At 37.4% G+C, this 18,467-nt stretch overlaps 1 protein-coding gene across 1 annotated transcript; it reads right to left on the reverse strand.

Annotated features, from left to right (window-relative positions):
• Positions 1-12,292: 12,292 nt before the first annotated feature.
• On the reverse strand, positions 12,293-15,892 carry c1d (C1D nuclear receptor corepressor). Its single transcript, XM_041788944.1, has 5 exons — positions 15,789-15,892; positions 15,409-15,551; positions 13,719-13,785; positions 13,216-13,271; positions 12,293-13,121 (listed from the first exon to the last, which is right to left on the reverse strand). Exons 2-5 carry the CDS (start codon positions 15,544-15,546, stop codon positions 12,915-12,917), a joined length of 468 nt encoding a protein of 155 aa, XP_041644878.1. The 5' UTR covers positions 15,547-15,551; positions 15,789-15,892; the 3' UTR covers positions 12,293-12,914.
• Between the last annotated feature and the right edge of the window lie 2,575 nt (positions 15,893-18,467).

Below are 18,467 nucleotides of genomic sequence, written 5' to 3' on the forward strand. Positions count from 1 at the left end.
TCTGCTTCTATTTGCCATAATAGGACTGAGCAGGCCTCTGACATTAGGATTGGCATTTCCTTCCCTGGCTGCTTTGGGAAAGTTTCTCACAGTTTTCACAGGTCAAATCAAATCAGTCATTTCAATGCAATCTTTGCAGATTTCTTTCTCTTGACATCAGTTTTTATGATGCAGATTTCAACAGGCATGCATGTTCCCAAGATGTGTACATGGTCTTTAAAAGTGTGAACACACATTTTAAAGCCCCTCTGACCTTTCTCACTATCACATTGATGTACATGTACACATGCTTCTCCTACACTAAAATGTGGACAGCTCACGCTCCTCAGTTATCACCTGCCTGAGAAACCTAACAGTGATCCTGGTATCAGACACCAGAGCTGCCTTTTCTAGTTTGGAGAACTCATCAGTAGATCCTCTTACCACCTCTCTTATCAGATGAGGCTACATATCTGGGTGCTCCTCCTTAGTTGTCTTTTAGGCCTTAAAGCGATAAAGTGATGCAAGAGTGACAGTCTAGACTGCAGCTGTCTCAGTACGAAGCATTCCAAGACTTCACTGAAAAGCACTGTAATCCTACGCACAAGAAACATGAGCGAAAACATGCATTTGAACACACCCGTGCATACACATTCACAGTGCTCACATTCACAGTTATATGGGTGTGCACTTGCACAGAAAACAGCCAATTGATGTTAATCCAAGCATGCAGTGGCTGTGTATTAGATCATGATTAGCCCGTACTGCCTGCAGCAAGCAAAGCGTGGAACATCCAGATATTCTTTTTCCACTGCATTTTTTTGTTGGGGGATTTATGCGGCTAATAATACATAAACTTTACTGAAAGTCTTTTGTCAACTGTCATTCAAGTTTTCTGTTTTAACTAAACACATCCTGATTGTCCCTTTCATGCAGCTTTAGAGCAATGAATAGACAATTTAGTTGAGTGTGCCTATGCTTTTGGAGCCAATAAGCCTCTTAATACAGTTTTATGTACAGCTATTTATGCAGAAAAGCCTTAACTTACACACACATCGGTATCATTTGAACTTTATTAAGCAATGACAAACTTTTTGCACCTTTTTCTGTCACCTCTCTGAGATCAAGTCACTTCTCCTCAGCTAAAAAAAACCCACAGAAAAGTTGCAACCATAGCAAATGGGTTTAGATAACAACCGTGGAGCACCAATCTCCTCACAGCACGGTGCATTGCAGTCGTCATTCATCACACCACCGCAGCATAATGTCGGACTTCCACAACAATTACTTCTGCCATTAAACTCCCAGAATTGTTGTCATTTTCTTGTGTGATAAGGGCGATTACCAGCCAAGCAAAGGGCTAATCTTCTCCAATCTGCTCTGCAGTGGGAAGAAAAGTAAACCTCAGGTTGCCACTCAAGCCTGACCAGAGAGGAGGCCTGTACTGCTAGGTTGGACTGCCCCCCTCTGGTCGCTGAGAAGAACTTTTTACAAACTGTGTCTCTTTCTATTCTGTTACTCTTGAACTTCAATTAAGTTTCAGTAATGTCCAAAGGTCCAAACAGGTTTAAGAGTTAGGGTATTTTATGTAAAACCAGTGGTTTTTGCCTGGGAACAAAATTAACTGTGACTGTAGACTGAAGAATTTATTTGGTGAAGTTGTCTTTGTAAAGAAGAGGTAATGTGGAAAATGAATAATGTGTTATTTCACTGATTTTTTCATGTGTTGTCATCTTTGGACCCAATTTAAAATTATAAAAGGCATGATATGTAAGGCCAGTTGGTCAAACACAATTGTATGTTAGATGTCATTTGATTTGATATCCTCACTGGTTTTCTTAAATCAGGGATCCCTAAACTTCACCATCCTGAGGACCAGCATATGTTGTAGCACTGGCCATAAAAGTGGCTCAACTCTAGCAATTTTTCAAAATTATTTCTCACTATATCTTCTCATTTAATTTACAGTTGATAATCTTATTATTTATTCATTTCATTCTGGGTCTTTTTTATAAGATCAGTCTTTAGTGCATTTTTGTCCTAACAATAATTAGCTGCATACAAGGGTTGAAAACTACTTAATCTGGCTTTTAGCGTTTATCTTTACTCAGTACTTGGTGCTTTTCAAAATGAAATGAAGTATAATACTTCCTCTAAAATATACTAAAATAAAAGTAACAATTTTAAAAAGTACAAACAAAGTAGATGAAAAAGCTACTCTGTTAAAGTAATTTGAGTAAATGTAATTACTTCCACCCCTGGCTGTACTCTCTTATTGGTCTTTATTAGATCCTTTGCTGTATTAGAAGATTGGCTTTGAAAACTGTTGGGTTTTATTTTTGTTACATTTTCCCTCTTTCCCTCCAAGTGTCTTGGTGTCTCACATTGAAAAACTCTTAAGATCATCAAAATCACAAAAGGCAGTCTCTCAGCCATTTCTAATTGGCTTGTCTGTTCCTCTCTGCCTCAGATTCTCTACAAGTGAAACTGTGATTTCAGTCTTGATAACTCTGGAGTTGACTCAATACACAGATATTAGGGCTGTCAAATGAGATTTTTTTGTATCATTTCGGATGTCTCTACAGACATGTTTCTACTATGAGAGAAAATAAGGAACTTTGGGGAAATAGAAGATTAATTCAACATCTTAACCACATGAAAAGAAATTTGTTATGGATTGCAAAGAAAATAAGGGAATATCCATTCTACACCGCTTATCTTATCCTGGGTTTTTGGGGGTCTGAAGCCTATCCCAGCTGTCATTGGGTGGAAGGCAGGGCAGACCTTGGACTAGTTGCCAGTCAACCACAGAGCTGACAAACAGAGACAAACAAGCCTTTTACTTAAAGTGAAATTTGACTTTAAGTGGTCCATTTATTTTACATCACTGTGGCTGCAGGGAGATGTTGCAGAGGTTTAACCAAAGTGTGCTGAAATGGACAATTAAGCATGTAACTAGTTGTGATTCATAAATCAGTACACTCATGATGAACATTTATCCATGATTAACGAGTTAATGCTGACAACCCGCTCTTTAGTCACTTATTAGAAGTTAAATTTGTTTACCACTGGCAGAAGCCTAAAAGTCAGTATAATAAAATGATTTGATTATCTCTGTCTGATGGTGGTAAAATTCTATGAAACAGGAGTAATGGTGATGTTTATATATTATTGGCACCTTTGAATGTTGTTCATTCACCAATTACGTGGACTTGTTACTACTGTATAATCTGGGATGATAGTGTCTTCAAAAGTCTTACAGTGGGTGTAAATATTAAGTAGTAGAGCATATAATCTCTCCAGCTCCCCTTCAATTCAGTCATGTACAGTATATGGACACATCGCTGTTCTCACAAGCTCTTTTTACTCTCTCAGGCTACATCATTCACATCATCGTAAAAAGCAGAGGCCCTTCATCACTTTACAGTACCCAGTGCTGCCGTTAGCCCCGGGCTCTCACATCCAGGCCTCGCAGCCTTCCGCCCCACGCTAGCTGTAAACCTCAGCTCTGAATGGGAAAGGGAAGAGAGACGAGAGGGGTTATTGATGTGCTGTAAACCCCGTTATTTTATTGAGGGAGAGAGGAAACTAGGTGTGCTGCGAGGAGAAGGCAGGCACTGAGCTGCCCGTTTTCAGCAGGTGTGGCAGGTGTAATCTGCAACGAGCATGATTGGAGAATTTAATTCAGATCAACCACTAACCCTTTGCTTTTATGATGTAGTTTAGAACACCATGATAAAGCTGCTACAAATATCTACATGAACCTGGATTATGCACAAATAAAGATGCATGATCCAGGACTGAAACTTTGGCTTGCTGGTAAAACAAAACCTCAATATAACAAGCTGAATGCAACATAACCTACTCAAAATATTCCAATAAACTTGCACACTTGTATCATAACATGAGTCCTGCATTAGCTACTGTATTAAGAGGAAAAAGGGAGATTCAGACTTTTGTTTTATGAGACCTGGACAGCTGTGCTCATCTTCTTCCACAGCTGCTCAGGGTTCTTGATACAACAGAAGAGATCCACCCCCGTCTGCACGCCATTTCAACCTGCAATACACACATGCACACACACTTCTTCACACAGACACATGTGCACACCTGGGATGAGAAAAAAAAAGCACAGAAAAAAAAAAAAGAATCATGCATCCACTGACCTTCAACATGCCTGTATGAGAAACATGTTTCACACACAATCACAAACACACACACAGAGCAGTCCTTTGGGCGATCATTTGTCATCTGCTAAGGAATTTACAGTCATGCTCTTTATGCTGAAGGCTTGGACTTGAGGCATTCCTCTGGAAATTTATGTCCAAACAGCTGTGGTCTCATCCGCCTCCGTATGGACCTTGAAGACTAGCTGTCCCAAGAATTATGAGGAGGATCGAATCCATTACACACCTCAAGTCTACTATGGGAGTGTGTGCATTTGCACGTATACACCATCTTATCTGTGTGTCTTGGTTTTTGTCTTTAGCATGTGAAACAGTAAGCATTTTCCTGCTTAGTGCGCTTGCAGCTGCCTATCTCCCTGTGTTTATGTGTAAAGGATTGAGGAATGGTTTTACGTTCAGCTCTTTGATGGCTGAACGCTCATCCTGCAGCTTTATGCATCGGAAGCTTGCAGTTTAAAGGGGGAAGCCCTGATTTCACATTGCAGCCATATGGACTGTTATGTTTCCCTCTCAAAATGAGGTCAGCATTAGAGGTAAACACGAGGCCACAGTAATAGATGAGGTCTTTAAATGGACACAGATTCAGCCCAACACGGTGACATCATCATAAAGCTGGTGTGCACATGGGGGATTGAAGATAAATAATCCCTGTTTTATATGGCCATTTAATTTTCAAAGCTTAATTTATCCATTAAAGGCAATTATAAGTAATTTCCTACTTGAGGTTCCTCACAATGAGCAACTTCTAACTAAAAGAAACAATTATGGCGTCCCTTCCCTACTGGAACCCTCTACACTCAACCTTCATTCCCTAAAATGATTTCTGTTTTCATTCCAAATAGTTCATTTAACCTTGGAGATGGCAGGCCAACCCAGACTCATTCAGCCAGAGGGATTCCTATGCTGTTATTTTCTCTCTCCATAGATTAAACAGGCAGGAGGAAGTTAATGTAAAGGATGGAAACTCAATAAAGTGTGATGATGATGTGATGTGTTTAGCAAGGAGGGTTCAAGGCCTTGCTCTGTGCATGATTTCAGCATGCCGTCATTTTCATATAACGCCAATTCCAGTGGGATGCTTACAGTATGTGAGGGAGACAAGGAGAAAAATATGAAAGGTGCATTAGGACCTTGTGTTCTTTCTGATGACGCTGATTAGGCACAGCTGCTCCCTTTTGCTACTAACTGAGGGTTTTGTAAAATTTCAACATAGATAATGAGGTAAAATGCTGCAGAAAAGTCAGATGGTTTCCTGGTTCGAAACCATGGTCAGACAGAGCCTCCCTGTGAGTGCATGGGTTCTCTCAGGTACCTTGACTTCCTCCCACAGTCCCAAAACTCTAAATTGTCCGTAGGTGTAAATGCAAGTGTGCCTGGTTGTTTTTCCTCTTCATGTCAGCCCTGTGATTGACCAGTCCAGGGTGTACCCTGCCTCTCACCATAAGACAGCTGTGATCAGCTCCAGCCCCCTACAATGCAGAACAGGATTAGCGGTATAGGATCTTTGCAGTCATGTGATTCTGATAATGTGCAAATTTCCTCTGGTGGTCAGGAAGTTGGGGAGTGTCATGAGGAATGGATGGAATAGTGTAAAGTTATTACTTTATCATCATCAGAACATTTGTACATACCTTGACTGTGATCCCTACACTTTACAGAAAAGTGATTTTTATTCCACAGTTTAACCAATTTACCTGGAGTGGAGTCGATCAATATCACAATTTACTTAGTCCTGCAGATCTTAAAGCATCGTCTAGCCAGATAAAGGGACACGAGACTGTATAAGAGTCTTGCTAATGAAAAAGTTGTCATTTGATTTAAAAAGCCAAACTGGTACTAAATGAAGAGCTTTTTAGGAGCCAACCAACCAGCTCTACTGAAATGAGCCAAATGATCCTAAACTCTCAAAAGAGACACATTTCCAGTCACAGTGAGTAAGAATGGACAGACATCAGCTGAGGACACATGTGGAAGATCAGAGTTTAATGAGCTAAACCATGGTAAAACTGGACTGAACCAAACCAAACTGCTTTGTGGAGATGGACCATTCATGAGTGTTGTGCGACATCGCTCATCCAGGCTTTAGACTAAGCTTTATGTCATTTCCTGCCTGCTGCCGTTTCTCTGTGAGTTTTCTTTTTTACTTTGTTTTGTTTAAATATGTCAATAACGTTTGTTTTTATTTTCACATTTTGAATGTTGGCATAGCTGTGAACAGCTCATAACATTGCCTTTTGGTAGCATTCCTCTGTGTAGAAACCACTACTTGCCCTAAGGAGACTTCTCCACTGTTATGTCATGTCATCTGCAAAGAATCTATAGATAATGTATAGAGGGATGGAAAAAAGAGAGAGGGGTGACGCAATCCTACTAATGTATCAGACGGATCCTAAATCACATCTGCAATTGCAAATGTTTTCATGATATCACCACAGAAATATAAGATTGAGAACAAGAGACATTAAATCTGACAGCCCTTGCCTGCTGTTTAAAAGTTGAATTGTGATTCAGTATCAAAATTTTGCATCAGACTACAACCTTCTATCTCCATTCTTCACTATTTTAATTTGTTTGTTTCATAAATCAAGGCTATTGGTCACCCTTTACAACTGTAAGAGGATTTTACAAATTTTAAACCAATAAAGAGTGTAAAAAGATGCTGACTATGACCATTAAGTGTTTGATTATTTTAAAAAATTCAGAATTTTTCTTTCATTCTTGAAAGTGGTAATTTTGGGGATAGGAGGTTACTGACTAATATCAGCAAAAAAAACAATACTGGACACAATTAAAGCCCCCTGTGGAGAACTTAAGGATCAGGTTGACTTTGGCACCCCCTGTAGACAAAGCAGGAAGACTAACAGCTTGTACTGTTAATAAGGAAGTATCATGTATTGACTAAAAATATTATTTATTTTAGATGTTGAATGTGCCACTTGAAATGAATCTTCAGCACTGGAAATTTTCATGAGGCTGTTTCTTTAACATGCTGTTATCAGCATGTCTGACACCTATCCTGTGACAGCATTTTCAGGCATTTAAAATAATAGCATAGTACTATACACTTTTCCCTCTGCCAATAATGTTTGCTTTCATAGGTCATATAGAGAAATCAATATTAATCAGTTTCACAACCAGCTAAAAACTCTCACTGGAGCTTTAAGCTGCACCCAAGTCAGACATGAATACTTTCAATTTTGTTCGTGGAATTTGGAAAAATAATAATAAATGACATTAAATATCTTAGAAATAAACATGTAACAACAGAATCTGAAGAGGTGAAAGAAGAAGAAAAGTGGATTTAGACTCACTTTTTCAACACCCTAGTGGTCTGACCTTCAGCCTCACCAGCTGACCCTAAAAAAATAATTTGTGTTGGCATGGGGAGGTGAGGGCTAAATAAAAGGAAAACACTGTCATCATGATTAATCAGGAGCTCTGTCAGGAAGGACAAGGTGAACAGAAAGTGGCACGAATGACTGCATGGAATTTTTGAACTGTCAGACAGAATAAGACTACAAGGTATGTCCTTCACTTCACTTAATTTCACCTTCTTATTTAAAACCAAGTCTGTTATTCTTGACTTCTATAATCAGTAAAGCTCCCTGTGTTTGTAAATCATAAAAAAGTCCAGTATTAGGATTAACTGCTATCGATTTTTTTTTTTTTTTTTTTTTTTTTTTTTTTCAGATTTATGCTCAGATATTTTGGACAAAGACAGCACACTATTTAACCCCATTTTCCTGTGATAATATTTATTTTCCAATTGATATCTTAAGATATTGTCTCATGTTATCTCATTATTACCATGCTGGTTTTCTTTTTATGATGAATCGGTTTCTTGAGATCTTAAGAAAATAACTGGTTACCACAGAAAAACTGAATTAAACACAATTCACAAGGATAAATGTCATCACAGTGCATCCTTCTTTAAAGATTTTACAGATGCAGCTATGGTTTTAATGACTTCAGAATTTCAAACCTTGATACAATACAAAGAAACAAAAAGAAAACAACAGCTATACCTGTTTCTTATACCACTGCAAAAAAAATAGAAGCATCCTAGGAAACAATATTAGGAAAACAATACATGCAAAGTCCTGCACACTATGTAAATTTTAACACCACATTATTATCATACTGAAATTTTACCAGTGTAGTTGTGCAAGTAAGACATTCTTATCACTGTTAAATCCAGCTAGACGGACCTGTGAATTTGGGCAGACTACTGCTTTCCCCCCTCTTGCCTTTATGACAGATGCAGATAAAATATGACTGTTGATGATGACTGGCGTGTAGTTTTTTTTACAGCGTTGGTCATCTTAAAATATTAGAATGTGTAATGAAAATGTGTTGAGCAATCAAAAATTATGACAACCATCGATACACCATTTTTTTTTTCCTTCAGCAGGTAAAAAGCAGTCCTAGAGATCGACTGCTTCTTCTTTTAAACCTTTTTTAATCAAACTGTGATAATTAAGTGCACTGGCAACAAGGCACCAATTTTAAAGTTGTGCTTTACTTCATCTAATCCTAATTCTACAACTTCTCTGTCTAAAGTATGATTTGACCAAATGTGTTGAACTAATCTGGTGCTACAGTGGGTTAACAAAGCACAAAGCATCCTTTTAGAACTTTGAAAAGAAGAAAAAGAAAGCTGCTTCTACCTCCACGTTGCCTGAGGTGGTCATTTGGTCTGATGCCTTTCACTCCATGTAATATAAACTTCCCCACCACACTCTGCACACAAACAGCATAAATAAACAACCACAGGGACGAACCTGGGTTTGGAGCTTGTTAGGGCACACAATTTCAACATGAGTTTGTTTGTTCAAATTTCCTTGGACAGTGATCTAACTCCTTTATACTGAGCATATGTGGGGAAGAGAGTGTAGGAAAGCCAGCACTGAAGAGAAGGGAGAAGGGAGAAGGGGGGGAATAAAAGTGGAAAAATCCATATTTTTCCAATATGCAGACGGGGCTGTTCATCAGACAAAGTTTGACACACGTCTTTGAACAGTTAGAAACAACAACTTGGCAGAAAAAGTACGGAGTAGGGTGGTTTGGCTAAACAAATGTCATTGGACGCTGCTGCAGGGAGGATGAGAAAAGGCAAGATGATGAAAAGAATGAAAAGATACATTCCTGAGAATGGAACTCACGGCCTTGCTGTTTCCTGGGCTTGATTAGAGGGATGTAGGGACTTGCGGCTACATTAAGATTAAGATCTCGGCTCTCGAGAAGTAATTACAGAGAGGAAGCAATATGGATGTTTTTATCAAATGTGACATTCGTTTTTTTTTAAAGGAAGTCTCATTACTGTTTATGCTTATTCTGTGCAGCTATATAGCCATAGCATTGTAAGTGAAAGTTACAATAGGCCATTTTGTAATCTAAAGGTTACGGGTTTGACCCTCCATGAATGACGTAATGCCCTGCTTGATTTGCATTTAGTTTTTGAAGGTGACTACTCTGTTTTTTCAACTTTGAGTATATTTCCTACATTTCTTAGCGTTTGTGACACACAAGTCTTACATCAATTTCAGTGATGGCATGTAAAGTCAAATATGCCGAGGAGGAAGGTAATAAATTACATGTACTCAAAATAGTGGAAGTGAGTAATTTTTGGGGGCACTTGTACTTTTTTGAGTGCATCTTAAAATCAGTACTTTCTCCTTTGCTTAAGTTTTAAACAAAAAAACCTGTACTTTTAGTGAAGTACAATACCCTTGTACTTCTGTTGAATACAAAGAAGCACATAGCAAGAATGATTCCATATCACATCCACAAACAGCTGTTGCACACGGCAAAAACTGGACTGTTGATATCTCAGAGTTAAACATTTCATTTCAGAGTTACTTTTAACTCCCAAAGTGTAATTTTCGAACTCCAGTATGAGTGAAATAGGCTTCAGTGTTGGAGTTATCAAACAGTGTTGAAAAGGGACCAGTTTTAAAATCCGGAATCAAAAAATTCAGTAGCCACCACACACAATTAAATAGCAGATTTCAACGCTCCATTTCAGTACCCTGCCACCATAAGTGAATTTCCACCATGACTGAAGTTATCTGCAGAGTTAGAACTGACTCTAGGTGGAAGTATACTGCATTTTCTTCATCATTATGAATGACTTTGCAATGAAGTTGACTCCCTGCTTTGTTCTTGCCAGAGGAGACCCACCTTGCATCAGATTTTCAAGTTATTGCAGCCGTCATATTGTAGAATATTTAACACATTCAAAAGTGTATTTTAACTATGTGGACTAACATAGAAACTTTTAAAGTTTTAAATTTTACTCTATGCGAGTTTACTTGTCAATCTTCCTGTGTATTTTACTCTATTATAGAGGCATGACTTTACCTGAACACCCCGATCTGTTTTCTTGTTATTGCTAATAAGGAAAGATCATGTTTTACTGTACAACTCCTCAGCAACTACTCACTACTCCAAGTGAACTTAAAATTAAATGTTTTTACTTTTACCTAAGATTTATAGACTAGTACTTTACTTCAGTCAGTCTTAGCCAGAGTAACTGTTCTTTTTCCACCTCTGTAAATATGAACATGTGACTATGTTGATTGTATTAAAGTTAAAAATACAAATAGCTGTTGTGTAATTCGTTAAGAAACATGCATAAAATAATTGTTAAGAAACAAGTCACATTTAGACATTCATACAAAAGTGATGCCCTCTGGGGCTTTTTGGGGTTTGGTATCTTGTGAAAGCTCAACCTCATTTCAGAACTGAAATAACGTGGTTCTTCAAAGCTAAAATGTTTACTTTCTATATTAATCAGTATCAGAAAAACATTAAGTATCCCCAACACTTGGTGACAGGTGAGGGATCACACTGACAAATCAAGATAAAGCTGTTATAAAATGATAGGTCCATGTCTCTAAAATAGTATATTTAAACAAAGCTGTTTAATGATATGTAAACAGAGCAATGGTTCTCAAATGGTGTGCCGTGGCACACTGGCATGCCTTGAGACAAGTCTAGGTGTGCCTTGAAAATTCGCCTGACTTTATAGAAGTACTACATCTATGCAACAACTAAAGAGACTATAACAAATTTCCTTACTGCATGCAAGCGTTACACGTTGCATTGCATCATATAGCATTGCATGCTCACTGTCCATCTGTTATCTGTTAAATATGCAAATGTAAATTTACATGTAAAAATATGACATCTCATGTTTTTACTTAGAAAATCGGAGGTATGGTGCCTCTAACAGCTGTGAGCCACATAGTTTTGTCTCCATGTTAGCACAAGTCAGACCAAAAATTCATAAATGGGTATGAAGAATATCCATGCAACACACTCCTCTTTGTAAAACAAGCTAACAAGTTTTGGGAGTGAGAAAAGTAGAAGAAAATTAAGAATATCCTCTGGTGGGACACTCCTGGTGTCTTGTCATCCTTTATGCAACCTCTTCCCTTGTTACTTTCCCATCTTAATAGGAGCAACAGAGAGAAAATAGAAACAGGATGACTGGGGATAAACCTGGGGAGCTGCAGTGCATCACTTGCAGAGTGTCAGGATGCTACAAAAGGAAACTCTGCAAACTGATGTAGCTGGCACTTGCTCACATTGCTTTCAGGTGGAACTGAGACATCTTGCTACTTGCTACACATGCTAAAGAGGCTATTTTGCAAGGACATTAATATGGTGTGCCTTGAGATGTCAGCTTGCTTTTTGGTGTGCATCAGGCAAAAAAGTTTGAAAACCATTTAAATATAGGATGTTTGTTATGGGACATTGTCACAGCAGAAACTTAGTTCTATGGATAATTTTATCAATGGCTCTAATATTTTTTATGTTACAGAATGTCGAGACAGTGGGAATAGCCTTGCATGCACATTATGAGAAATTAGAAACTGATATAACAAAATGTTATTCAGTCCATATTAGTAGATAAGCTCCAGAACTTAAGCTGCGAGTCGACAAGGTTAATTTTCTTCATGAGTTTTATCAAAGCTGTGCAATGCTAGTGACATGTTAAATGTGAAAAAACACTCTACAGTGGTAAATTGGAAGCTTATATCAAAGTGTTTCAAATGAAATTCAATTAAAGGTTTGGATTTAGCGAAGTATGTTGTTAAAACTTTAAAAAGGAAAGCCAAGTGAAATTTCTGTTTAGTTTCTTTTTAATCTAGAAATAATCTTATACATCTCCACATTTTATCAACACAATGTTAAACACATGGAAAATGTGTAGAAACATACCAACTAAAAAATATGATTCACAGAATCATTTTCAAAGTAATGAGGAAAAAAAATCTTGTCTTAAAAGAACATCTTAAAAACACTAACCTTCACTTCTACTTACTACTGACTTTACAGGAGAAAACTTTTTTTTAACATAGGATCCTGCAGAATTACATAGAAACAGCAATTTAGGGGCATGACAAAAGAAATCCAATTTATGAATCTCTTCAGATTACATTTTGGCAGAAAAATGTTAATCAGAACCTGGGAAATTTGTTCAAGAATGTAAATACTTCTGTGTTTCTTGTACATAAAGCACCTTTTTCTGACACTGCTGGTCAACAGTCATCACAAGTCTGACTGGGGATTAGCCCAGATAAACAGTATTGTGTGCCTTCCTGTATGTCTCATATTCTCCTGAACAAGTCCTCATAATATAATTTATAAAGCACGATGCTGCCTTGTGAATAAAAAGTGTTTTTGTCCCGAAAAAATTACAGTCATCACTGCTGAATCTGTGAGTGCAGCTCCTTGTTTGCCTCAGCTCTGCTTCAGACGCTTTGGTTGTGGGCTGTCAGACGTCGTCTCTGCTGCTTTCTTGGGTGCTAATTTCTTTTTTGAGTCTTTTTCGTGTGGTTCATAAAGAGCGTTTCTGACAAAACGCGCTGCAGCTCCCTTATCAAGATGAGCAGCTTTCTTTTTGTCTGCGATCTCTTTCACTTTGTTCATGTAAGTCCTTATTCGCTCCTTTAGAACACAGAACAAAAAGAGAGGAATTAGACAAGACTCTTCAATGTGAAGTGTGCAAATGTCAGTGACAAGAAAGGAAACGCATACATACCAATTCCTGTTTAATACCATGCTCTCTTGGATTTATTCCTTGTGTTATCAAGTACACTGTAAGAGACAACAACATTAGCATCAGAAAATGTTATGGTGTAGTCAGAAATTCTTTTACATGACCTCATGGAGAGTGATAAAACTGTATAACAACTAGCAATGGTTTACAGTTAAAAAGAAAAAAAAATACTTGGTTAAACAATATATACATAATATAATATAATATAAATATATATTATATATTATCAGGCTTTGGTCATAATGAAGCTTGTGACCAAAAGATGGCAATCATTTATCTCTTCCCTTTCCTATCAAACAAGAGACAATGTGTTCTGTATAATAACCCCCAACATGCCAGATGACATCTATGAATTGATAGTGTATGTTGACTTCAAAACTTGGGGCCAAGTCCAAAGATACTCCAGGATCACTTTTAATGCTGTTTTCTTGTTCTTTCTGCATCAGACAGACAAAGTAAGCAAAGTAAAACCAAAAAAAACTTACTCCAGAATAAAGAATTCAGGGTGTAGGCAGACATTAAATCCAGCTTGGCTTGATCCAAAGGGTCCAACTACAGATAAACAAGATTTGATTTTGTCATGACCAGTTACACAAAAAGTAATTCCCCAGCTGCAGCAAATTAAAACACAATGTAAGTCTAAATATTTTCACCCAGAAATAAACATCTCTTGTACTTTGTATGACGAAAAAGCTTCTTTTTTTTTTTTAATGAAACTTGTACTTGTAACTGGGTTCCTGTTTTGGCTGGGTTCCCACGGGTTCTTATAATGTCTTAGTTCTTGTGATGTTGTGGGATGTCTTAGTTCCTCTGACATGTTTGCATGTTTTACTTCTAATATTGTCTCATATTGTCGGGGTAATAATGTGTTGTTTGGGTTTAATATGTAGGTTGGGTTTTGATTTTGTTTAGGTTCTTCTACCTTGAGTGTTCTCTTGATGTTGTTTTGGGTATCTGATGCTGTTTTACTGTCTTTCTTGTGAGCAAAGCACTATGTAAACTCTTGTTTTCAATAGTGCTTGACAAATGAAGTTATTATTATTAGTACTAATAAGTATGTACATTTACATTTATTAAGAGAACCAGTATGTGCTGATTTCAGAATAGGAGTCAACAGATTTCCGGTCTTTCTTTATACTGGTCACCTGTCAGAGGAATACACTGCCTCTTTCCCCCTGACAGCAAAAGCCTGAAAAGGGTCACCAGGCATGACTTATATTTGAATCTATGTCATGGTCCTCCTTGACTAACTAGAAGATATTGAATGAAAGCTAAATACAAGAAATAAAAACCTTCATAAAGTAATTTGAAATGTCAAAAGACTCTAAACTAGGAGTATGCAGGGCTCCTACACATTTAATGATCAAATTTAAGAGTTTTAAGACGTTTTTAAGACCTAAGCTGGTACAATTTAATGTTATATTTTGTATGGCAAATAGTCAAAAAATGATAGGCATGTGAGATCTTTCAGTGCACGGGACACAGCTGAATGATCTGGTTGAATGCACTGTTAATGATAAAATGTTAATTCATATAGGACAACGATGTTTCTTTGTCAAAAACATCCAAATTTGATGATTTCTGGTATATCTGATGCCTCTTTTTGATCAATATTCGGTATAATGAGATATAATTAAAGAATGACAAATTAAATAACTGTAGGCAGAAAACAACAATTAGAAAAAGACGTCTAAGTAAAAGGGCCTCCTTATATCTAAGACCACTGACTACTAAAATGAAAAATTGTGGCCTGAACCCCTTAACACCTGAAAACACAAATAATAGCCAGAAAATTCTAAATTTTTGGAACTGAAATACTCATTTAACTTTCCACTGAAACTCTAAAAAAAATCCAGATTTCCATAAAATTTTACAATTATATTTTTAGTATCTCATTTTATTCAATGGGTGTTTATGGTAACTGATAATCCACTTGAGGGCATTTTTATCATTCATCAGATTGGATTCGTAATTTTTTTGAGTAATTTATTGAGCATATTGATTAGATATTGGTATCATAAAAGTATGTATCAAATATGTGACCACAGGCGTTAAGGGGTTAAATTTAAACAGTCCAATTGATGACTTCCTAAGGAAGCCTAAGTATGACTTTCAATTAAAGTTTTGGTGGCAAAAATGTCATCTTTGAAGGAGCTTTTTTTATCCCAACTTTACCTTTTGCGGCAGCTCGTTTCTGGGCATTGATATTAGCTTCTCCAACATCGTTTTAACAGCCGACACTGAAGAGTCAAAGCCTGTGAGCTGGTCGTCTATTTCGTGAGGGTAGTCCTCAGCCCTGCTGTCCTCTGCCATTATTTCTGTGAACAATTAATAATGAACTGTCATAAAGCTTCACTGTAACATGACGAAGACGTAGAAAACTCCCGATTCAAACCTGTTAGGGGTTAGGGTTAGGGGTTAGGTTGTAAAGGAAGCTAGAGGGATAGCTCGCACATGCTGCTAACGGAAGACATTTACAAACACAGACATGACGTTAAAGGCGATATAACTTGTTGAGTCAACTTTATAATTACGTCAAAGCAATAAATTCTTACCTTAACACAAATTTGGTATAATTTGCGGTCAGCTTTGGTTTAGCAGTTACTGTTTTCCCGTCCAACACGAGTTGTCATACCCTACCGGAAGTAACGTCGAAATATTCAACCTCTTCTCATGCTGGCTTCCTCTGCTGATTATTTTGCACTCTACTGCCGTCTGCTGTTCGTATCTACTAAAGGGGCATCTGCAGGTTTGAGTTAAGCGCTGTTTTTTAAAAATATTTTAATATGACTATGTTTTTAATTTGATAACAGCTTCACCTGCCCCAACAGCTCATTGCATAGCACCGATGTTACACTGACTTGTTAGATTTCGCTGCAAGTTATAGACATGAGTTGGGCCAGGGTTTTTTTTTAAAGCGGCGTTTCTTGTTTTTATCAGTTTTTATTAGGCATGAAGCGACCACACAACACTTTTCCTTAAATAGTTTTAAAACATACACCTGCTAGCTCCAGTTAGCACGCTAGTTAGCTCAGAAGTGTCCATGGTGTTACTATGGAAACCTCGAGCGTCAGTGCGGTAAAGGGTAAAATGAAGCTGAGTGTCTGAGTAGGATATCAGACAACAGTTTTGGTGCGTTTAGGACTTGGAGCATAAACAGTAAGTAAGTGAACCCTCTGGGACAAAGGCTTTAGACATGGACAACTGCGATTTGGAGATGCTCTCTGTCTCCGGGGGGAAACTTCAACCACCGTTCACACCAGAAGTCACCGACTACAAAGTGACAGTGGAGAGCCATGTCAACAAAGTGACCCTGGACCTGGTAACTAGTGACTGCGGGGCTTCATACACTATTGTAAGTTTTTTGTATACTTCAAGTTTTTCTGACTTTTTAACTCTGATTTATAAGTTCAAATAAAATGTAACGGTCCTGTTTTATACACGCTGTATTTCAGCTCTTTGGTGACGGTTGCAGCAGCATTAAACTGGGTGAAGGGACAAACAGAGTGGAGATTGAGGTGGTGGCTGAAGATGGTACTGTAAAGAAGTACTGTGTGGAAATCACCAGGCTGTCTGCAAAGATTGCAGAATTAAGTTATCTGGCCTTTGAGGGGGAAATTATACTACATCCTGCGTTTTGTACTACAATCTATGAATATAATAGTGAGTATAGAGTATTAGACACCATTGGCTGTTATGTAGCCTGATTGAGTGGCTAGAAATAACTTTTTTTTAATGCAAACTATTAAAAAAGAAAACCATGAATAGTTATATATATGTTAATATTTTTTTGTTGGTGGTGAAATTCACATTTTTACACTTAGTGTTATGCTTTAGTTTTTTCCTTGCTTTAGATGTATTTTTTTGTCTTGTGTTGTTTATCCCTGTCACTTGTTCTGTACACTCTACTCCTGCAGGTGTTGTTCCCTTTCATTATAATGCAGTGACAGTGCTTACCAAGGTGCCAGACAGTAATATAAAATTCACAGTGAATGGAGAAGGTGGCTCACAGACGGTTCCTCTGAATTTTGGAGACACAGTGGTGGAGATCTCAGTTTGCTCAGCAGATGGCAGTAATTCACAGGTAGGGCAAGACATATGTGAGAGGGACTTCCTGATGTGGTTTGAGCTTTATGTGTTTTTTAATCATCATAAGGTGAGGTTGTACAGACAAAGACAAAACTGTTTGCCCCCCTGTGAAAATTTCACTCATTTTAAGTATTTCCCAAGTGCTGTTAAAAGCACGAGGACTTTCTAACACAGACTGTTCAAACATCCTTGTTCTGTTTTTGCAACTTAAATTATTTTTGCAAAGTGAAACTACCAAAGTCGTAACTATTAGCCCCCTTTAGAAGAGACCTTTTTGTTGTGCCTAAGCACAAACCACTGTTGTGCAATGATGTGCTTTAATTTTGTCATGCTAAGAGCTGTGAAGTCAGGTTAAAACTGAGGGTTATCTCCCAGTATAAAAACTTCTAAAATGTTTTAGTTGTCACTTTAGAAAGCATCATGGCACAAACAAAGAAATCAGTTTAGACTTGAGAAAAACAATTGTTGATGCTCACAAAGCAGGAGAAGGGTATACAAAGTTATAATAACATTTCCATGTTTTAGGAATTGGACTGAGAAGTATCATCAAGAAACTTGAGAAATACTTTTGAAAAAATGAAATATTAATAGGGGATGGTAACAATTTTGTCCTCATCTGCATAACAAAGCATGATAGGTCTCCATTTCACTTTATTTTAACATAATACCTTGTCAGGTAACTTAAAATAAATTTGCATTTTAAGCTTCTTTCTTACTTTAGTTGCCTCATGTTCCTAAAAAAATACTGTACAAGTCAAAGTAGAGATGTTGATGTAATTAAAGTACTCTTTAAATTCTGTGCCACACTGTTTTTTTTCCAAAACTAACACTACCAGGTGTACACAGTGTTGGTGACTCGAGAGCTGATTCCCACGCCTGTGACCTTCAGTGATGAGAAAGAGCAGATGGACTCTGAATGCCCAGTGTCTCTAACTGCTTTTTACAGACCCGTATCCATCAACAACAGGTAAAAGCTACACAAGAAGGCACTAAATTTGATGTGCCAACAGATAATCATATTTCTAGATATTTTAGTTGATTTCTTCAATGAGAGTGACCACTAAATAAAAAAATAAAATGAAATAAACAAACATGACAAAACAAGTTTGCCGACTGATTGTGATTCACACTCTCATTTCCCCATA

The sequence above is a fragment of the Cheilinus undulatus genome, linkage group 6 (genome assembly GCF_018320785.1).
Source record: "Cheilinus undulatus linkage group 6, ASM1832078v1, whole genome shotgun sequence".
In the NCBI taxonomy this organism is placed as follows: Eukaryota; Metazoa; Chordata; class Actinopteri; order Labriformes; family Labridae; genus Cheilinus; species Cheilinus undulatus.

Bases quoted from the DNA above. Each gene is read 5' to 3' on its own strand.
- c1d (XM_041788944.1), bottom strand. From the start codon at position 15,546: ATGGCAGAGGACAGCAGGGCTGAGGACTACCCTCACGAAATAGACGAC. The intron at 13,272-13,718 runs GTAAGTTTTTTT...TGTCTCTTACAG, and splicing joins CCTGAATTCTTTATTCTGGA to TGTACTTGATAACACAAGGA. The intron at 13,122-13,215 runs GTATGTATGCGT...TGTGTTCTAAAG, and splicing joins ATGGTATTAAACAGGAATTG to GAGCGAATAAGGACTTACAT.